The sequence below is a fragment of the Myxocyprinus asiaticus genome, chromosome 3, assembly GCF_019703515.2.
Source record: "Myxocyprinus asiaticus isolate MX2 ecotype Aquarium Trade chromosome 3, UBuf_Myxa_2, whole genome shotgun sequence".
NCBI lineage: Eukaryota > Metazoa > Chordata > Actinopteri > Cypriniformes > Catostomidae > Myxocyprinus > Myxocyprinus asiaticus.
Window position 1 is genome coordinate 18,101,265 of NC_059346.1, and position 22,843 is coordinate 18,124,107.

General features: G+C 40.9%; 1 protein-coding gene across 2 annotated transcripts in view; it reads right to left on the reverse strand.

Annotated features, from left to right (window-relative positions):
* The window catches only part of stag2a (stromal antigen 2a), a 37,954-nt gene that overhangs the window by 10,878 nt on the left and 4,233 nt on the right, over positions 1-22,843 (reverse strand). For both annotated transcript variants that reach the window (XM_051674478.1, XM_051674470.1), the window contains exons 3-20: positions 19,999-20,074; positions 19,672-19,812; positions 19,367-19,463; positions 19,195-19,271; positions 18,880-19,084; positions 18,641-18,792; positions 16,027-16,100; positions 15,686-15,809; positions 15,468-15,566; positions 6,924-7,003; positions 6,731-6,838; positions 6,435-6,543; positions 4,074-4,191; positions 3,853-3,956; positions 3,520-3,612; positions 2,152-2,241; positions 1,616-1,819; positions 1,451-1,521 (exon numbers count right to left, since the gene is read on the reverse strand). In XM_051674478.1, the coding sequence (XP_051530438.1) occupies positions 1,451-1,521; positions 1,616-1,819; positions 2,152-2,241; positions 3,520-3,612; positions 3,853-3,956; positions 4,074-4,191; positions 6,435-6,543; positions 6,731-6,838; positions 6,924-7,003; positions 15,468-15,566; positions 15,686-15,809; positions 16,027-16,100; positions 18,641-18,792; positions 18,880-19,084; positions 19,195-19,271; positions 19,367-19,463; positions 19,672-19,812; positions 19,999-20,074 (2,022 nt within the window). The remainder of the gene's footprint in view (positions 1-1,450; positions 1,522-1,615; positions 1,820-2,151; positions 2,242-3,519; positions 3,613-3,852; positions 3,957-4,073; positions 4,192-6,434; positions 6,544-6,730; positions 6,839-6,923; positions 7,004-15,467; positions 15,567-15,685; positions 15,810-16,026; positions 16,101-18,640; positions 18,793-18,879; positions 19,085-19,194; positions 19,272-19,366; positions 19,464-19,671; positions 19,813-19,998; positions 20,075-22,843) is intronic.

The following is a 22,843-nucleotide window of genomic DNA, read 5'->3' on the forward strand; positions in this document are numbered from 1 at the left end:
CATTACTTTTCCAGTCCGAGGATTTTGTGGAAAATTGTGAAATTCCCTGATATTTCCAGGTTTACCATGACCGTGGGAACCCTGTGACAGGAAATATTGGCAGCTAATTTTAAGATATGTTATTTACTCAAACATACATGTGGGGTATGCTTAGAGTAAATAACTTACCCAGGTTCGAGCTATTGTCAGAATCAAATGTGTAAGTTGGGTTAGGTTACTTTCTAGTGCAGATCATGTGACACGTGTAATTCACACGACTGACTGTTAATGAAATATTGGCCTATGAGAAGTGTTTAAAACCAGTCACTTATGAAGGTCCATATTAGTTAGAATATGTGTTGTAACAAGGAGGAGGGCATGGCCGGGCCATGAGGATGCATGCCCGGCGCTGAGTTGCCTAATGTGCGGGAGGGAGATAAGGGAAGAGCCGGGAAAGCCAAAGGTGAGAGAGAGAGACACACGCGGCCGCTCTGTGTGTGTGTGAGTTTATGTTGCTGTGTTTTCAGTTTGATGTTCTGTCTAATTAAAGTCTTAGTGTTCATCCGGCTCCAGCTTCCTCCTTTCCTGACCGAGCAGAGATCCGTTACATTGGTGCCGAAACCCGGGAAAGGAGGAAGGGCTGTCTGGGAGAACTCGCCGCTGCCATCCGCCAGGAGGAGGAGGAACCGTTGCCATACCCAGGGGACGGAGTCGCCGCTGCCATCCGCCAGGAGCTGGAGGAACTGCTGTGTCCACCAGGAAGCAGAGGAGCCCTTGCCATCCACCAGGGGACGGAGGACACGCGACTGTCTGCCGGGAGGAAGAGGAACCGCTGCCATCTGCCAAGGGACGGAGGAGTGGCTGTCCTCCGCCGAGGACGGGGGCATGCCCGCGGGAGCCAAAGAAGAGCGCTTTCTTTTCTCTCTCTCTCCTCTCTGTCTCTCCCGCTCGCTCTTTCTCTCTCCCCTCCCTCCCCTTGTCTCTCTCAGATTCACAGGTGGCGGGGAGGACCATTGGGTGGCGGAACGATCAGAAGGGCAGCGTCTCCCCTCCAGAGATGGGGGGGAGTAAGTCAGTCCGGATGGCGCCCCGGCCTGAATTGGGTGGTGGTGGAGTGTGATAAGGAGGAAGGCGTGGCCGGGCTGTGAGGATGCACGCTTGGCGCTGAGTTGCCTAATCAGTGGGAGGGAGATAAGGAAGAGCCAGGGACGCCAGAGAGAGAGAGAGAGAGAGAGAGAGAGAGAGAGAGAGAGAGAGAGACGAAGAGTGTGTGTGCGTCAGTGTTTTATGTTGCTGTGTTTTCAGTTTGATGTTGTGCTGTAATTAAAGTTCATTGAATGTGGATTTGGCTCCCGCTTCCTCCTTTCCCAGATAAACAGAGATCCGTTACATGTGTCTATGTAAATAGCTGCCTATGTAGTCAGTACAGTATGTTCTGAGATATAACCAGATTGTGTACGTGTGTTCTTACTTGTGGAAAGCTGTGATTCTCTTGAGTGTTGACAAAACCTGATAGGTGTCATCTTCATCAGGCTCCTCCCCCTTAGACACAAAACAGTCCAAAAGCAAACTGACAAATTCACACAGATGTCTTTTTACACATATAAACACACTAGAAGAACAAAACACCACACACCTCCTGCAGGAAGTCCTCCAGCAGGTGGTGGAACTTGTCGATCTGTTCATCAAGCATCTGGCTTCGGACGATATCCACACGGTTATAGATGGTAAACTCCTCATTGCACAAAGCTTGAAACGTCATAGAACATGCCTCTAACACATCTGTGTCTGTGTGCTTCTCCACCACATCATGGACCTGACGCAGCAAAGCATCCAGATGCTGCAAGACAACAGAGCAGTAAATATAATAGTATATAATACAATATATTATTAGAACCTAATTATATCAATTAATAATCTTTAACTTTGTCAATGTATCAAATCAAAAATATTTAAATGTTAACATTACAATCAGATATGTAACATGTTAACACTAGAAAATCCTGATATTCGACAACTATTCAGCCATAATATCACATACCACAAACACACAAAGACACAAATGCAGAATTTATAAGCACTGCAAATGTTTTCGATACAGATGTAATAATTTTAAGACAATATGAAAGAATAAATTGATGGAATCCAGTTTATGTTAGTGTGCATTATCACCTTTTCCAGCCGGCCAGTTGTATAGATCTCCAAATCAAAATACTGAGGGAACTGCAACAGATTAGTGACCTTCTCAGGGTCCACTGAATACTGAGAGAGAGACATGGAATGAGAGAGAGAGAGGAAGAGAGATTAAAAGCAGTCCATTCTGAAATCAATTTGTTCCTGTATGTCTTTGGATCTTGATTCAGTTCAGGCCAAATACATGCTGTATGTGGTTTTGGAATTTTCTTATCCATCCATTTATCCAACTTCTGCCGCTTATCCAGGACTGGGTCACAGTGGCAGCAGACTAAGCAAAGCAACCTTTTACATTTACATTTATGCATTTGGCAGACGCTTTTATCCAAAGCGACTTACAGTGCACTTATTACAGGGACAATCCCCCTGGAGCAACCTGGAGTTAAGTGCCTTGCTCAAGGACACAATGGTGATGGCTGTGGGAATTGAACCAGCAACCATCTGATTACCAGTTATGTGCTTTAGCCCACTACACCACCACCATAGTTTCCCCAGCCACATCCTCCAGCTCACCCTGGGGGATCTCAAGGCGTGCCCAGGCCAGCAGAGAGATATAATCCCTCCAGCGTTCTGTGTCTTCCCCAGGTCCTCAGTCTTCCCAGTTGGACATGCCCAGAACACCTCTGCAGGAAAGTGCCCAGAAGGCAACTTAATCTGATGCCCGAACCACCTTAACTGGCTCCTTACAACACGACGGAGCAGCAACTCTACTCTGAATCTCTCTTGGATGTCAGAGCTTCGCACCTTATCCCTTAGGGTAAGCCTTGCCACCGTGAAGAAAAAGCTTATTTCGGCCACTTGTATGTCTGATCTTATTCTTTCGGTTACCACCCAAAGCTCATTACCATAGATGAGAACTTAGGCCGACTGGTAAATTGAGAGCTATGCCTTCAGGCTCAGCTCCCTCTTAACCACTATGGTCCGATTACAGCAACCGCATTACTTCAGCCAAAGAACCGCATATCGATCTCATGCTCCAACTTTCCCTCACTCGTGAACAAGACCCTGTGATACTTGGAACTCCGCCACGTGGAGCAGCTGCTCGCTCCCTACCTGAAGAGGAAAATCAACTCTTTTCCGTCAAATAATTTTCTTATGCGAACTGTAAATCATTGCAATAAGCCTCAAGAATTATAAAAAAAATTACAACAATTTCTCTTAAGAACATGCAATAAATTCTGTAATCAATTAATAACGTTAGAACAATAAGTTCAATAGCTAATTAGACAAATCAAAAGTCAAAATTTCAGAACACACTGTTCTCTACTGTTTTCAGACTCTTTTGATTAAAGAAATATTTCTCCTGTACAATCCTTCAAATCTGTTTGATATTGTACTGTCACTTACTTTAGCCAGTAACAGAGGCAGAGCCACAGCAAATGTTTCAGTGATCTTTGTGAGATCATCCAGCTGGGTTTTCTTTTCTTTAGCTGTCAAAACCTGCACCAGTACAGAACATACTCTTTGAATACACATTACACAACATACACACTCAGAGAATACATCACCCAGACCAAACCACAAAAACACACACACACTCACTACATAATGAGTGTAAACAATGGAAATGTGTGAATGAAAGATTCTGTGAGTGTTGTTTTGTGTGTATAGCTGATGTCTGCATGTCTGAATGTATATAAGTAAGGTGGGTGATAGAATAATTTAGTGTGTTAGTCTTACCCTTCTGCCTGTGCCTCGTCCGATGGGTGGGTGACACTCACATGTCTGTCTGACAGCGCAGAGCATGATCTCAATCAGAGCTGCTTCCTGATCATCCGTGAGAGCTGAAACACATACAAGAATGATGTTTCTTAGTAGAGCACATAAGAAAAAAGTTTTAGAACAGATAAAAAGACTCCTGCTGTTAGATATTACAGTGTGAGTTTTGGATAGACATGTACCCTCTTCTCCAGGGAACGGATCATCCAGTAGAAGACTGATCATACTCTCCCAGTCCTTCAGAAGCTCTGATGCACAGTCCCACAAGCTGTCCACCAGGTAAGCGCCGTGCTCATGGAGCTATAACACACATTTCATATAATTTTAAAAACCATCCACTATTAAGTTTTTAATCTGAAGGATAAACTAAAGCTAACATTTGAATCAGGGCTGGTTTCTTCACTTACGTTTTTCCCCAGTTTCTGTGGCTAAAATTTGTATTTATACATTTCCAGGAGGCATGCTAGACTCGACTGCACATCCTAGCACAGAAACACGCTTATTCATTACAATCGACGCATGTCCCAGGCATAATAAACACGGGAGCGGGATTTATTGAACAGAGAATGGAGATTTCACTTGCAAGTGGTGAGTCAGTATCTCTTCGCATCACCCGAAAACTCACTCACTGAATCACTTTCATCTGAACCACTGTCAAAAGCGAAACCGCGTAAGAGAGATTTTAAACTTTAGCAAATTAAACTTCAGCATTCTATTTAATTTGTATTTGTATGTATAGTCTCTAATAATGCATTGGTAATATACAATTCAGTTTATCTTTTTTTTTTTTTTATTATTGAATCTGCCCATCTGATCCTAATATTAAAGTCCACTGGAAAATGCCAGACGATTTTGTTGAAATTTTAATTACAGCATGTCAACTGATTTTACGGCATGTATACGTACTGAATACTTGTATAAAAGATTTATACCTGTAAAAATATTAAAAATATTTTAACTATCAGCAAAAAACTAATAATTAAAATAAATGATGAATCTTTGAAGTTCTTTGAGAAAATAAGTATTAACCCTTTAAGCTCTGAGTGTGTTTTTAAAGATTTCCTGTTTCAGTGGCATCCCCAAAATTAAAGGCTTATAACTTAAGGAGGGTCAAGTGTTTGTTATAATTGTAAAGAAAACTTTTCACATTTTTTTAATGATATGGATCAGGGGTATTCAATTCAAGTTTCAAGAGGTCCGGTCTCTACATTTCCTTCCCAGCAAAGGTCTGGAAAATAATAACTTGCACGGTGTCAGTAGTCAGTATGGCTATGAAATTATGTTTTTTGTTTTTTTTTGGAATAGTTATTATAACTTTCCAAATTGGCAGCAATAGTCCTTTGTAAAAGAAAAAAATACATAGTCAAAATAGTCTCTTCAAAGCAGAGATGAGGACACTGGCTCAGAGCCAAAGCCAAAGCAGTGGGGTGTGAGGGATCTTTTCTACAAAAAGATTAGGCTAATATATTTCATGGAGTTCATTAGTTGAGGGCACTTGGATATTATATTACAAGATAAGATCAACATTTGTATTCAAGTTGGGTGACAGCAGTTCAGTTTTTGTGTTCGAATATTTTTACATTCTGAATATTTATTTTTAATTATTTTTACATTCATGTATGGGACTTTTGACTGAGAAAATATAGGTTACTGTATGGGAGTTCAGGGCAATGACGTAGACAAGGGTAGGCTGGGGTGGGCCTGGGCCCATCCAAATTAGACCCAGGCCCACCCAGATTATTAGAGATTATTCTTTGACTTCAAATATATATTCATAAAGTAGTACAAAAATGCATCAATTCTGATTTCTGAAAGTGTGAAAGAACTTGTCGAATGCGCCGCTTCTCTGTTGTTAAGGAAAATTTGGTAAAACAAATTTTGGGTGAAAACTTGGCCCATCCATTTTTATTGAGGCCCACCCAAAAGTAATTTCCTGGCTACGCCCTTGGGTCAGGGGTAACCCCTGAGAGAAAATTTAGAAAATGTAAAAGTCTGAATGAACCATTTTTATATTTTCCTAAAGTAATAATCTAATAACAATAAACTAACAATTTACATCTTAAAAATGCTGTTTGCTTAAGTTAAGTATAAATGGGCTGACTATGAAATAATGGGAATGTTCTTATCAGAAGCAGAGAACTCTACTAGCCAGGCTAACTAATCATTTCTATTAATTATAACTAATAATCAGAGATGATGACATCGTAATTTTCACAAAATTAAATAAAAAAACTGTTTGCCATGAAAGGCATGTAACATGCTGATTAATAAAGCTAAATTTAGACAGAAAAATACATTTGTCTAAAAGGTGACACGTGAACTATGTTTCCTGTTAAAAACCTGCTTTAGCTGAACCATTCGAGACATTAATCAGATTGAATGATTTCTCACAGTCTGTTCTCATGCAATTTCCAGGCCCCACATACAGACATGAAATGGCAAAAGTGTGCTAAGTCTAAATATTTACATACTAGCTGATTGTAGGTTTTCTGGGAAGGGAGAGACAAAGAATTACATCAAAGGCTGAGCACATCAAAGCACACCTCACTCTCCAGAAAGAACAACACAGTTGTTCTGATGAGACTAGCATTCAAACACTGCCTGCCTCTCCTGGGCCGACCCTCATCCTCTGGACCATGATGACTGAATAACCTGGGAAGAGCATAAACACATGCACAATTTGAGTGTATTACACAAAGTGGCCACATGGTGGAGTCAATGAGTCATATTGAATCTCTTAGCTGGAGCTTCAGAGCTTGTGTCACAAATGCATTTATTTACACCAGTATTTAATGAAGTATCAACACTGGGCGGTGAAATACTGCATCGTGACACCTACTTTTTGTAGAGGAACTCCCCTGCTGCCACAGCAACCGGTCGGTGGGCAGAGTAAACCAGGTGATACACACTCTCACAGTCTTCAGCTGTCAAGACCTCATCACTACTCCTAGGTGTACAAACACATATAGACATTAAATGGAGACATCTGTGGGGAGAGCAAGACTCTGAATGATGATCAATGCTGAACTTACTGCAGAACCAGCGTCAACAGCTTAATAGCCTGAACAGCAACATCATATTCCTTATCCAGAGTCATGGAAACAATACGATCCTACACAAAGACAGAGAAAACCATCAGTAAGACAATTCATTCTTTGTCTGCAACTAGACAATTTCAGATCCCCACAGTCTTTGGAATGTGATCAAATGTCAGGCATTAGATCCGGTGATGCCATGCGAGGAGCGGACGTGTGAACGGTGAGCTCTGCGCACTTTGCTAGTTTTATTACTATTTGTGTCATAAACCGGTGAGATTTTAATTATTTATTAATTTTAATTAATAATTTAAATTTTTTTTTTAATTTGATATACCCTGATTCTTAACTGCTCTAGGAAGACAATATGTAAAAAAAAAACAAATTCCTCGGGCTCTGGAGACATTAAAAGACACTTATGTGCTCAAGCTGATTCCCCTGAGAAACAGGCCGAAAGCCCCAGACTCAATTCGGATGGTGAACTGAAAGAAATCCGGCGTGAATTGATGAATGTGTCTGCAATGCTGACGAAGTTCATTGCAGACTTGGAGGATCTTGCTGTGATACGTCGATCGATCACTTCCATGGAGACTAAATTCTCTGAGTTGGTTACAAGATTGTCGGAGGTCTAGAAACAGATCGATTATCTGGAGTCATCGGAGAGGGAATTATCCGCTATTCCACTTGTGACCAAGGTGGATTTGGAACACGTATGAGAAAAACTGGAGGATTTGGAGAATTATAATCGACGAAACAATGTCCGAATTGTTGGAATTCCTGAGCATGAGGAGGGCCGAGATATGGTGAGGTTCCTGGATGAGCTCTTTCCGAGTCTGCTCGACATAACAGGCCATGGGCTTGAGGTCGAGCGAGCTCATGGGGTCCCGGCTCGGAGATCCGCAGAGGGAGACTGGCCCCGATCAATTCTGGCCAAATTTCTGAGATCATCCGATAAAGATCTTGTGTTGCGCGAGGCGAGGAGTAAAGGAAAGCTTTCTTGGAGGAACCATGGCATTTTCTTGTTCCCAGACTTTGCGAATTAGACAGGAGAGAAACGTGGTCAATTCAAGGAATGCAGGAATCTCTTGCATCAGCGCAAGGTCGCGTTTGCTCTGGTGTTTCCGGCCAAACTGAGAATGGATGCTAAGGATGGCCGTAGAGAATTTACATGCCCACAGCAAGCATTATCCTACATAAAGACAATTAGAGATTGAGTAAGCCATTTGGTGATTTTCATGTTGCCGCCTAGTGGACCTGTCTCACTGAACATACACTTGACTGTCCGAGGAAGCTGGACGCCTTTTTCTTTTCTTTTTGTGCTGGTTCCGCCTAGCGGAAGTTTGTTTTGTGTAATATAATTTCTTCAGGACAGCTTGTGGATGAATCTGCTCGTTTTGGGTGCTTATGCCTCCTGTTGGCTGGAGTTGGTTTTGGGGAATATTTCTTGCAGGACATTGGAGTCAGTTTGACTGCCTGAAGAACTGAACAGCCCAGGAGTTTTTTTCTTTCTTTTTTTTATGCTGGTTCCGCTAGCGGCTGGCGCTTGTTTTGTGGAGGAACACACCTTCAAGACAGTTAAGTGGATGAATCTACATGTTTTTATATTTTTGTTTATTTCACTTATTGACTGGAGTCTGTTTTAAAGATTATCTTCTGTTGTGTAATTCTGTCTTACAAATATTTGTATAGAAACACCAGACTTGAGCAATCCAACTGCAAAGTTGTCGTGGGGACTCTCGTAGGCATACATGGACTGTTTGAGTTCAGAGGGATGGACGCCTTTCTGTTTGTTTTGTTCTGGGGAAATTTTGGGGGTTGATTGTTGCACCAATGTGGAATGTGGTCTTTATAATTTTATATTTGACACACAATCTATTTTTTCTTACATGTCAAAATGTCAGATGTTGATGTGAATGGATTGTCTCTCTCCACGTGGAATGTGAATGGGCTGGGACAACCCATCAAAAAGAGGGACGGTTATTTATTTTCTTAAACATAAGAAATATGATATAGCGTTTCTTCAAGAAACACATCTGTGACGAGGAGGAGGGCGGGGGCGGGCCGTGAGTGTGCACGGCCGGCCCCCAACCGGGCTAATCAGTAGAGGAGAGGGATAAGGTCGAGCCAGATGCGGCAGTTTGAGAGAGCCACACGCAGCTGCCGTGTGTGTTTATGTTTGTGTCTTTTAAGTTTTCATTGAACATTATTTTGATTGTTCAGCCGGGTTCCCGCCTCCTCCTCGCCCATCATAACACTGTTACATTGGTTCTGAAACCCGGGAGGGAGGAGGGATGCACTGTCGTGAAGTCCTCGCCACTGCAGTATGCAGAAAGGAACAGCAGCGGCCATCTGCCGGGGGATGGAGGAGTCACTGCCGGCCACCTGGATGAGGAGCCCCTCCTCCCCTCGCCTTCTGCGAGGGGAGGAGGGGCTCACTGCCAGCTGCCTGGAGCGGTGGAGCCGCTGCCAGAACGCGGAGGGGTCGGAGGAACGGCCGCCATCCGTGAGGGGAGGAGGGGCTTGCTGCCAGCCACCTGGAGCGGTGGAGCCGCTGATAGGGGTGGAGGGGCTTGCTACTGGCCACCAGAATGCGAAAGGGCGTTCCATCCGTTAAGGGTCAGAGGACTCGCTGCTGTCCGCCCAGGGAGGAGCGGCTGTTGTATGCCAGAAGGTGGAGGAGTGGTCGAGGACCAGGCGAGCAATTTTTTTTCTCTCTCTCCTCTCTTTCTCTCACTGTCACTCCGCCTCGCTCTTTCCCTCTCCCCTTTTCCCTTCCCTCATCTCCCTCCCAGGTCTCAAGAGAGGAGGGGAAAGCCTGCCGGCAAGGAGGGGGGGATGTACATCATGATGGGGGTTCCCCAGCCTGAGGCAAAGGAGGTAGGAGTATGACGAGGAGGAGGGTGGGGCCGGGCCGGGTCATGAGTGTACACGGCCCTGCCCACTCCCTTCTCGTCACAGCATCTTTCCCCACAGGAAGCTGAAAAATTTGGGAAGATATGGGGTGTACATGTTTTCTTTATTGCTGGCTCAAGTAAGAGCAGGGGAGTCATTACATTGATAAGTAAACATCTACAATTCAAATGTCTCAAACAGATTAAAGATAAATTAGGAAGAGTCATTTTTTATAGATCTTGAAGAGATGTTGCAAGCCGCTGGCACCCCTCATTATATAATATTAGGAGGAGACTTTAATCTTTTGATGGACTCAGTCCTTGATCATAGTGAAGCAAATATAAGCCCCCTAGAGCAACAGTGACGCTTCATAGGATGTGTAAAAAAAACTTTTTAACCCATCTGGTAGGAACTATACATTTTTTCATCAGTCCATAAGATTTAATCTAGAATAGTTTTTTTTATATATATCTAAGTCCCTCATTTCATCTGTTGTTGATTGCTCAATTGGAAACATCTTATCTCAGATCACGCCCTGGTGAGTTTAGAGGTGTTGCCACATACAGAGAAAAAGAACTCATATAGTTGCCGCTTTATTGTATCCCTTTTGCAAAATCCTTAATTTCAACAAATGTTAAAGGCTGAAATCAATGTTTATATGGAGACCAACTGGTCCTCAGTATCCTCTGTGGGTGTGGTTGGGGGGCACTTAAGGCGGTTCTTAGGGGCCAGATCATACAGTATGCCTCAATCATCAAAAAAATCCAAAGCACAAGAACTCGTGGAGTTGGAAGGGAATATTAAAAGTGCCGAGGCAGAGCTGAAACACCGAATGTCATCTGATGGCCTCAGAGAATTGACCCGATTGAAATAAGATATAATACTATTTTGTCACGAAAGGTGGAGTTTTGTCTATTCAGGGCAAGAGTCGGGGGACAAAGCAGGGAAGCTTTTGGCTAGATATATAAAGCAGAGAGAGTCTTTTTCTACCATTCCCTCAGTGAAATCTGCTGGTGGTGAAATTTTTACCTCGGCCACTGTTATTAATAATGCTTTTAAAGAATTCTATCTTGATCTCTATAGGTCCACGTCTTCGTCTACTGATGAAGATTTTAGAAATTTTGTGGAACCATTAAAACTCCTTAAACTGATGACTCGGCAAACAAATTCTCTAGATTCTGAGATAACCTTGGAGGAGTTTGATGAGGTAATCAAGGCCTTACCTACAGGCAAGGCTCTTGGGCCAGATGGCTTTGCCGCTGAGTTTTTTAGATCTTATGCTACAGAACTGGCTCCACTTTTGTTAGAAGTTTATACGGAATCATTAAAGAATGGAAAGCTACTGCCAACCATGACACAAGCCCATATCAGTCTGATTCTTAAAACGGACAAAGATCCAAGCAAGTTTAAGAGTTACCATCCAATTTCCCTAATCCAGCTATAGATAATAGATGTTAAAATATTGTAAAAAATTTTGGCTTATCGATTAAGTAAAGTTATGACATCTCTTAGACATATAGATCAGGTGGGGTATATTCAGGGCCGCAGCTCTTCTGATAACATTAGACGTTTCATCAATATCATGTGGTCAGTGGCGAATGTTCAGACTCTGGTTGCTGCCATCTCACTTGACGCAGAAAAGGCATTTGATGTGGTAGAATGGGATTATCTTTTTAAGATTTTGGATATGTACGGGTTTGGGAGCACGTTTATTGGATGGATTAGATTACTTTATAGACAGCCATACAAACAAATGGATTAATTTCAGATTATTTTACTCTGGATAGGGGCACCCGTCAGGGTTGCCCTCTTTCCCCATTATTGTTCTGTCTTGCCCTGGAACCAATAGCAGCCGCGATAAGAAAGGAAGACAATTTTCCAGGGGTGATGACGGGATTGCTTTATGCAGATGAAATGTTATTATTCGTCTCCGACCGTACTAGATCTATGCCTTGCCTCCACAGAATTATTAATTCTTTTTCTAAGTTCTCAGGATACAGTTATTGGTATTGTAATTGGTCTAAATCCGAAGCTTTGGCTCTGACAGCGTACTTTTCAGCCGGGCACTTTTCAGTGGCCCAAACAGGGCATTAAGTATTTGAGCATTTTATTCCCAGCAAATATGTGTGGAGTTAATTTTGGCCCTTTGATAAAAAGGTTTTCGAGTGATGTGGATAGGTGGGCTTCACTACATTTATCTATGACTGGGAAGGTTAATGTTATAAAAATAAATTGTATTCCAAAATTCAACTACCTACTACAGTCTCTCCCCACTGAAGTTCCCCTCTTTTATTTTAAACAATTTGATAGTATAGCTAAATCATTTATCTAGAATGGTTAACGTCCTCTGATGCATTTTAATAAGTTACACAGGCCAATTGACATAGGTGTGTTAAGTCTCCCCAAGATTTTGTTTTACTATTATGCCTTTGGTCTCAGACATTTGGTGCATTGGTCGCTTCCACCTGAGAGAGCCCCTCCCTGGCTCTTTATTGAACAGGAGGTTCTTGCCCCTATCTTGCCACTGCAAAGTCTTTCTACTAAGCTGCCCGGAGAAGTAAAGACACATCCCGTTATCTCGCACGTGCATTTAGTGTGGACAAAAGTTTCCCGCAGGTTCAGTTCAGACATTTACCTGAATGTTGCTGCAAGTATTTGGTTAAACCCTAAATTGTACATTACCATGTCCCCTTTCTGCTGGACAGAATGGATATGAAGGGTGTTAATACGCTGGGTGACCTGTATGAAAATGGAGCATTGAGACCTTTTGAAAATATTATACAGCAGTTTGAGATCATGAGGCTTCAACGTACTATTCCTGGCTAATTCAGAGTCTAGGGGACAGGGTTTTAACATTTCTTAAGAAGTTATGGGAGAGACACTTGAATTTAGTAATAGAGGTTGAGGAATGGGGTAGGATTTTTAAAAATGTCAAGTCTATGTCTAGGGATGCAAGGGTGCACCTCATTCAATTTAAGATTCTGCATCGTTTTTATTGTACTCCCTCTAGATTGTATAGGCTTGGCTTTAAAGACACACCTATTTGCTGGCGATGCCAGTTGGAGGATGGTGACATAGCCCAAGTTTTTTGGTTCTGTACTAAGATTCAAGAGTTTTGGGTTCAGAGTTATGTCTGTGAGGTCTTGAGCACTTAACGTAGGAGACAAACACATAAAAAACTGGGTCCTTACCAGCGTGATGATCGGCAGGAAGGTGATTCTTGGGGGATGGAAGTCGGCTGGTGCGCCCTCATTTCATGAGTGGTGCACCGAGTTGGGCAAAGTGGCAGCTTTCGAAAAGATGTCGCATAGATGGCTGGGCAGCTTGGATGCTTATGGCAAGAAGTGGGGCACTTATTTGGCCTTCCGGAGGAGCAGTGAAGAGGGACAGTTTAGATTATATATATTATTAATTTGTGGATTTCTTTTTCTTTTTTGTTGGTTAATTTTTCATGTCATCGAGTATTTTCTTTGAACCGTCTGTTTATATGTGTGTCTGTCGTTATTTAATGCCTGACCACTGGGATGTATGTTGGGTGATGGGAGGGGGGGGGCATATATTGTTAAAAGTTGATTCTGTGTTTCCATGTGTTGTTTGTGTTAATGTGAGTTTGGAATAAATAAAAAAAATTGTTAAATACAAAATATATATATATATTTTTTTTTAAATAAATAAATAAATGTCAGGCATTTTTAAGCCCCTGTTAGTCTCTGCCTCTGATGGCATGACCACAGACTGCCTGATATTTTGTTCCAATCTGACCAGCTGCTTCCTATACTGTTTCTGGAGTGAGGCTACACAGGTTTTATCAGTCCACCGAGAAACAAAGCTGTGTTTACCACAACTAAACAAAGTTCGTAGGCTTATACAAAGAGTGATTCAGAGGAAGAACTATTTGCTGGATTTGAAAACATTTGCAAGACCCATGACACTGAATCTGTATTTTCTGAATTAGTTGTTATTTTCAATTTCAGATTTACCCACCCTGAATGTCAGGTAAACAAGCAAACTGTGGTTGGTCATTTGACACATCAGTTCTTGGCCAGAATAAGCTACAGTAGCCACGTTTACATGCAACCAAATAATCTGTTTATAATCCGATTGATAGTTCAATCAAATTGAAAAGCCTTCATGTAAACACAAAAATGATCTGACTGAGCTGGATCCGAATTAAAATTACATCCGATTGAAAGGGGTGGTGTAAACTTAAAATAATCTGTTTAAAAGAAAAATATTAGCTTAATAAATGTTAGAATCCGACTACTTCTCAACAGCATTCTAAAATACGATTAAAATACCTTGCGCTCATGCGCAGAGCAGTGGTGCGTATGTATGTTTATACGTGATACTCGTCACGGGAACCTAATTTATACAAAGCAAGTACAAAATGCATTATTAAGGGTATGTGGGCTCGCACTGAATATTCTGCAGAGCACATACTGTATTATCTTTCTTGACATCACATTAAGCAAAAAAGAACGTTGTGTCAATCTTAATAGGGACTTTAAGCAGCAGGTGTGGTTACAGCGTTCTGTGTTCTATTGCATGTACATGACTTCACTCACTTCCTGACGTGGTAACCATGATTTCTAAAGCATTTCCTCTTTGCCATAGTGAAGTCGATAGTACGTGACAGATAAGGAAAATAAATGTTAGAATATGTTTTACAAGAGATGATGCAAAGTGAATACAGTAAACAGCCTAAACATCCTCCTCAAAACTTGTTTAAGTACACACATTTAGGCTTTGAATAAAAAAAACCTCAAAAATATCAGTAGACTATTAATAATAATAATATCTAGGTTTAAGACATAGGCAATTTATATCGTACAAGTGTAAAACTCGTCTTCTGACAGTTATTTAACAATGCAAGCATCCCTTCTCTTGCTGTTTTAAATAGCCTATATTTTTTTTCTTGAATGATTAAATGCTCCGTTCTGCCGCCACTATTGTTTTGTGATTTTTGCGTAGCATCTGTCCACAGCTGTTGCTTAAAGTCCCTATTATTTTGTTTCCATTCCACATCTGTAAACTCCTTAAAGGACAAATCTCACCCACCTGTCTTTATTTCATTCGTACTCGCATCCAGAGATGCCTGCGATTATATTAGAAGAGGAATGGGCATGAGGCAAAAATTGGTAAATCAGACAGGGTATTAGACGCTGCTTCTAATTCTTCATTTGCCGAGTAGAGTGAGTAACATAAGAAAAAAGCTTTTCTGGCATATGTTTTAGTTAAAAGGGCAATTACGGACTTTGGTGCCATTCTCTCTTTCTCAGCCTTTCCCCGCTTTTTCAGAATCCAACGACTGACGCTCTTCACATGTGCAGAAGTTTTGTTCGGAATACATGTAATGCACATGTAAACAAATATTTGTATCGGATTGCAAAGTTTAGGGGACATATAAACAGTACATTGGAAATCTGCAATCGGACTGAATTTATTCAGATTGACGAAAATTAGTGCATGCAAACATAGCCATTGTGGAAAAGACTATGCAGATCATCAAACGTCTAGCTACATGAGACTACTTTCCAAAACAGTGGTTATAAAATCTAGTGGCCAGTGTTAAAATGATCCGGAGAACAGTGGTGTTTGTTATAGTCAGAGATGCTGTTACTGTATAAAGTGTCCTTGTGGAAACCTTACCTTGAAGCGGCTGGTGAAAAGTTCCAGTCTGGCATTGAGCTCTCTGCTATAATACAAACCCTGAAGAGCTGTAAGACACTTCAGACGAACTTCACCTTGCTGGAGAAAGACAGATATCATGTAAATGAATGGGACAAAATGATGCCATGTTGTTTACTTCTTTAATGCTGTACAGAGGATTTGAATCAGTGTTCAATCTGTGTGAATGTGTATGTCACCTTATCATACATGGTCCAGCCCACATATTTCAAATAACTGTCATTGAGAAACGCATCACTGTACATCTTCATCCACACACCAATTTCCTCTATACAAACCACCCTGATCTCAGCAATCACATCCCTGCAAACAGTCACACACACACACACACACACACCTACAGTAAAATACTTTCCAAGCTCACTCATGACAGCATCAGTTCAATCAAACAGTATGTTCCTCACCTTTAAACATCATCAAACATCAGCTTTAATCAGACACAGTACGTGGTTCTTTTAAATTTGTTAATACAAACTATAATTTGTTTTACATTTTTCTTTTTTTTTAGATGTTTGCTCACCTGTATCTGTGGATGAATACACCTTTAAAAATGGCATTCATCATGTTCTCAATCTCATCCTGGTTCTCTTGGAGCTAAAATCACAGTAGAACATGTTTGAGTCATATATAATGTTTCAGCTTATGCTCATTTTCACCTTTGAATATACAAAATGTTGGCATTTAAAAATAAAATTAAAAATAAAGAAATGTTTTTGAGATTTCAATGTCACCAATCAAATGTAAGCAAATTATTGAAATTGACCATGCTAACTCCTTTGAAGCAAAAAAGGTGCTCTCTGAAACATTCTTATTAAAGGAAACGAGGATTTACCAAGTACTAACACCCTGTCTACACCGGACACAAGTGGCACATCACGTCAAAAGCAATAGAACCCCATTATAATCAGTGATGCTGTCTACACTAGAAGCGTCCGTTGCAGCGTGTCCATTGCGGCGACAGTAAATTGATGTCCAGTTTCATTTTGCGCTGCAAGCGCTGGCACTATTACTGCCAACAACACAAATAAATGGTTTAGAACGTTCATGCAGACAGGGTGTAAGAGTAAGAAATTCAGATTTTTAGAATTTTTCCATTTTTTATGCTGATAATAAAATTCTTAAAGGTGAAATATGTAATTTCTGCACTATTAGTGGCACCAAAAATTCTGGCTATCCGATTAAGTAAAGTTATGACATCTCTTAGACATATAGATCAGGTGGGGTATATTCAGGGCCGCAGCTCTTCCGATAACATTAGGCTTTTCATCAATATCATGTGGTCAGTGACGAATGATCAGACTCTGGTCGCTGCCATCTCACTTGATGCCGAAAAGGCGTTTGATATGGTAGAATGGGATAATCTATTTAAGATTTTGGAAATATATGGGTTCGGGAATACTTATGGATTAAGTTACTTTCTAGACACCCTGTAGCGGCAGTACAAACAAATGGATTAATTTCAGATTATTTCACTCTGGATAGGGGCACCTGGCAGGGTTGCCCTCTTTCCCCATTATTGTTCTGTCTTGCCCTGGAACCATTAGCAGTCGTGATAAGAAGGGAAGATGATTTTCCAGGGGTGGAGGCGGGAGGTATGGCGCATAAGCTTTTGCTTTATGCAGATGATATTTTATTATTGGTCTCCGACCCCACTAGATCTATGCCTTGCCTTCAAAGAATTATTAATTCCTTTTCTAAGTTCTCAGGATACAGAGTCAATTGGTCTAAATCCGAAGCTTTGGCACTGACAGCGTACTGCCCAGTTATGGCTTTTCAGCTGGGCGCCTTCCAGCGGCCCAAACAGTATTAAGTATTTGGGCATTTTATTCTCAGCAAATTTGTCTGATTTAGTTAATTTTGACCCTTTAATAAAAAGGTTTTCAAGCAATGTGAGCAGATGGGTTTCATTACATTTATCTATGATTGGGAAGGTTAATGTTATTAAAATGAATTGTATTCCAAAATTTAACCACCTGCTACAGTCTCTCCCTGTAGACGTCCCCCACTTTTATTTCAAGCAATTTGATAGCATAGCGAAGTCCTTCATTTGAAATAGTAAGCGTCCTAGATTATATAAGTTACATAGGCTGATTGCCAAAGGTGGGCTAGGCCTAACCAAGATTTATTTTATTATTATGCATTCGGTCTCAGACATTTGGCTCATTGGTCGCTTCCACCTGAGAGAGCCCCTCCTGGTTTTGTATTGAACAGGAAGTTCTTGCCCCTATTTCGCCATTGCAAAGCCTTTTCTATCAAACTAACCAGAGAAGTTAAGTTACATCCCGTTATCTCGCATTTGCACTCGGTATGGAGAAAAGTGTCCAGAGTGTTTAATTCGGACATTTATTTAAATGTTGCCTCAAGCATATGGCTGAACCCCAAATGATGTATTAATAAGTCCCCTTTCTGCTGGTCAGAGTGGATCGTGAAGGGGGTTACTACACTCGGTGACCTATATGAGAGTGTTGAGATCCTTTGAAAATTTGGTTCAACATTTCCCAGATCTCAGTTCTGTAAGTATTTACACCTGCTCTGTACTGTTTTTGGGAGTAGCTTATATATAGTTTTAAGGGGATGGAAGTCGGCTGGAGCACCCCCATTTCAGGAGTGGTGCTCGGAGATGGGCAGGGTGGCATTTTTGAAGAGGGGTCATCCAGAAGACTAGGGAATTTAGACTTGTTTGTGGGGAAATGGGGCAAATATCTGGCATTTTTGGAGGGCTCTCGGGGAGGGACAGTGGAGAGAGAGATGTTGTGGTTAATGTGTGTGATTATTATATACATGTTTTTTTGTTTTGTTTTGGTTTTTTGTTTGTTTGTGTGTCTATAATCATGTGACCACTGGGGTGTTGTTGGGAAGAGGAGTAAGAGTGGGGGTGAAGTATTGATTCTGTTTGTATATGTTTTGCTTTTCTTTGTTTAGTAGATGAATTAATCAAAATTGTTAATCATCAAAAAAAAAAAAAAAAAAAACTGGGATAGTAGAACATATTTTTACATCAAAAGTTTCATACTTCACCTTTATATATAAATGTTATATCAAATTAGTCAAATTAGAAAATAATGCAAAATATAAGCATTTTAACTAGTGGTCTCAGATTTCTGGACCTCACTGCCTATATAAGTCTCCCTTACCTCTTTGCGTTTCTGCAGCAGGAGCTCCAAGCGTTCATTGGCTCGTTTCCCAATGCTCTTGTTGCGTTCTGTCTCATATTGTCTCTGTGTGTTGTCCATGTTGATGCTCAAATTCAGCGCAACATTCACCAGAGCAGTCATCAGCTTCATTGCTGAGACACACAGTGACAAACACTTTGATTGAATAATACAGCAAACTTCTGACCAACAAATTCAAACATGACAGCATGTTAACTGACCTGCCAGGGTGCTGGTGTGTCTGAATGCTCTGACCTGCGAGTCTGACAGGCCGGTGAGGAGAGAGATGAGTGTGTCCATCATGTACTCATCATAGATGATGCTGTACTGACACTGTCGGATTAGAACCGCGATGAACTCACACAAGCTCACTTTAAACTTCTTCCATATTGGACCTGACATCGCCAGTGGGTAATCCCCACTGTCCTAAACACACACAAACACAGTGTTTTACACATAACTACTTTCAGCAGATAATCTCCTCTGTACTAGACACACACACCATTAACATGCAATCTTATATGGTATTGACAAACCTCATCAAACTCTTCCGTCATTTTCCTGATGATCTCGGAATTCTGCATACTCCGGAACATCTCGAAGCTTACCGCACCTACAACACATCCACACAACGGATGCATAACAATACAATGCACAGATTCAGTTAGTACACTCTTGTTCATCCATAAATTTACATCTAACACACACCTCTACAGCCAGAGCAGTGGATGAAGAAGTTGATGAGTTCCAGCAGTGCAGAGTCTTTGTCTGCCTTATAGGACTCAATCCAGTCATCAACCACAGACTGCAAAAAGAACACACACTCGCACAGCTCAGTAAAACCTTCTGTAATACACAGACAGTACACAGCAGTTAAACCTAGATATAATAACTAACCACACACACACACACTACTGATTATAAAATGATATATTTGAGCACTTACTTTTAGACAGAGTGTGTTTATATCTGCATGAATACAATATGAAATGAGTTTGTTTGTATTTGTGTACCTGTGTGGCACTCTTGCCCAATTTGACAATCTCAAACAAACTGAGATTCTCAATGCCATTCTCCTGATGGTGGCCATTCAACCGCCCTTGACCTTTCACGTCTGACCCCTTCATCTTTTCTCCAAGGGTCTTCTTCCCTTTCTGCACATAGACACCCACAGGGTAAAAAACAACAAAAAACAAGGAAAATAAAAATAAAATAGCTTCTGAAAAATATAACTTTGCATACATTCTTCATTTTCTAAATGCCTTAAAATTCCATTTATAATATTAATAAACAAGCTATTAACTGTGTGCATGTCTGAAGGTTAACTGGCTGATTGGTACCTTTCCTTTGCCAGGTTTGGCATTCCGACCCTCAGGATCCTCAAGATCGTTGTCCGAGAGCCAAGAGTGTCCTTCCCTACAAAACATGCACAGGTGGTTACTTGAGATTACTTATAAGTGGGGACAGAAAGCAATAAAGGTATGTCACAGTTGCTTTAAGAGCAGACTGCATTTGCAGACTTCTAATGGAGAAGCATGCCGGTCTGAAACAGCTCAGTAGGTTGTGGTTTAATTAATTGCGTCTCTGCAGACGTTAATTGCACTGTTACTATTGTAGGTAAGAACAATAGTAAGTAGCAATAACATACAAACTTTCAGTAGTAATCCCAGTTCTTTAACCACTAGGCCACACCATCCTTTGGTGGTGCAATTGCTGACACTGTCATCTCTCTCTCTATATAACTGGAAACTTTAGAAACCCACATGCAAGGGGGCCTGGGTAGTTCAGCAAGTAAAGACACTGACTACCACACCTGGAGTTGCAAGTTTGAATCCAGGGCATGCTGAGTGACTCCAGTCAAGCTTCCTAAGCAACCAATTGGCCCGGTTGCTAGGGTGGGTAGAGTCACATTGGGTTAACCTCCTTGTGGTCACTAGGGCTACCCCCTGATAGTCGACCAAACGTTAGTCGATGAGAAGAGTCTTTGTCGACCAAGTTTTGATCAGTCAGTTGGTCGCAGAAAAAAAAAAAAAACTCCACTGGAAACCGACGAACACCGGTATTACCGCTGGTTGGACGCTAGGTGGCACTATGGGGTAATTTTAATTAAGCAGGGTTAGGGTTAAGCCAACACAATAAAGCAAGACACCTTGATTTCAAACTTTGAACTTTATTTTTTTATTTATTTGAACAAAAAATTCAAATGAAACTGGAAAAAAATTAAGTGCAATTAAAATGTGTGTTGTTCAACGTTTTGAAAGATGGCTTTACAACAGAAAAGTTTGGCAAAGAACCTACTTCATCTGTGCGTTCTCTACCAGTCGGGTATTTCGTTGTCTGGGAAAATACATCATGTGTGTGAATAAATTGGTTTTGTTCCTTCCTACACAATATATCACAATATCCAATTACATCGGCAACCCCTGGGCTGAGGGATCGGTGAATATTCCTGCTTTAGTGATTTTGCATTGAAAATTAAATTAATTTATTTAAAAAATTAAAAACTCAAATCAAATACATTTCTAAATTCAAACTGCACTCCAAACGAAACGAAGCTATAGGCTGCAGAGTTGCATTCACAATGAACTGCTCTGTGGAAATAAAGCAAACTGAACTCAAAGCACCTCCTGAGCTGAGATGTCTGAGGTCATTTGCAGCACTCATAGATGATACTGTTCTTGCAAAACAAAACAAAAATTCAGAAGAAGAAATAAAGTGTTAGAACCTTTTACATGCGCGTGTTGCACGAGACTGCATAGACGGATTTTCTGTCATCTGTTCTTAATAATATAATAAAGTGTGTTTCTTCAAGCGTGTATCTGTGTGTCTACGGGCAAATTATTTGTAATATTAATTTGATAATAATAATAGCCTAATAATAATTTAATACATTAATGGGAAAACAAGCCAAGTATCATCTTGACACTGTCAAAGGCATCAGCTATTGGTGATCACTCTGACCATCGTCAATCCCCGAGATCATAGTCTGTCAGCACAACCCTAATGTGCATTTCTCTCTATAAATTAACAAAATGTTCAGACAGTCTCCTAGCTGGTTTTTCCGACACATTCAGAATCATTACCGCTTTTGCCGGTGTCGCTGCGGCTCGCTTCGTGTGCGCTTGTAAAATTTATATATTAAAGGCTCATTATTACAGTCTGTCATGTAGAACAGTGTTAGCAATGTTACGTATAACATTCTTTCTCAGCCCTGTAACTCAAACCATTTTCTGATGCTCCCCAATATAAGTAATTAAATTAATATCATAAACGTGCAACTAGTCGACTAATGGCTTAAATTAACGCCTACTTGTCCACTAGGAAAATCTTTAGTCGGGGGCAGCCCTAGTGGTCACTATAATGTGGTTCTCGCTCTCTGTGGGGCACGTGGTGAGCTGTGCATGAATGCCATGGAGAATAGCGTGAAGCCTCCACACATGTATGGCAAGCCAAAGGGCTCATAATACGCTATAGACTTATCGCGTTTTCATCAAAAACGCTGTATAGTCCCGCCCGCTGATTTCCACAGCCAGTAAATTTGAACTGTTCTCACCCAATCAACAATGAACTGAGTCAGACCAGTCAAGTTAATGGCTGACAAACAAATGTGCCTGTGTGAAGTAACTTTGTTATAGCCTATTCACTTCTACTAACATGAAAAATATTGTTAGTCTGCTTTCCAAATGAAATGCTTGCACCTCTTTGTCAGGGACGATTCTAGGATTTCAGTCTTAGGAATTTCAGTCCCCAATGAGGGTATATGATGAAAATATTTAATATCCATTGCAGTATTCCACTAAAATGCATAGATGGGTAATCACTTGTAAGCAGAGGCGATTTTATGATTTCACCTTAGATGGGATAAGAGTTTATAAACATGCAGTCTAGGAGTAGAACGACTGTGGCTCAGAGGTTACGTTCTATGCCTTCAGTGTGAGGCTGTGAGAGAGCACAGGTTTGAATATTGCTTGACTAATTTTTTTTATTATTATTAATAAATTACAGTGTTTGTCAGTTGATGTATATCGGTACGCATTCTGTATTTCGCACTGTGTGTTTATATTACATTGAATATTAAAAGTGAGTATCTCACTTTTAATATTTAATGTAATATAAACACACAGTTCACCATATACCATTACACGCTGGCACCTGCTGATCAGGTATACTTCTCTTTGTGTGGGA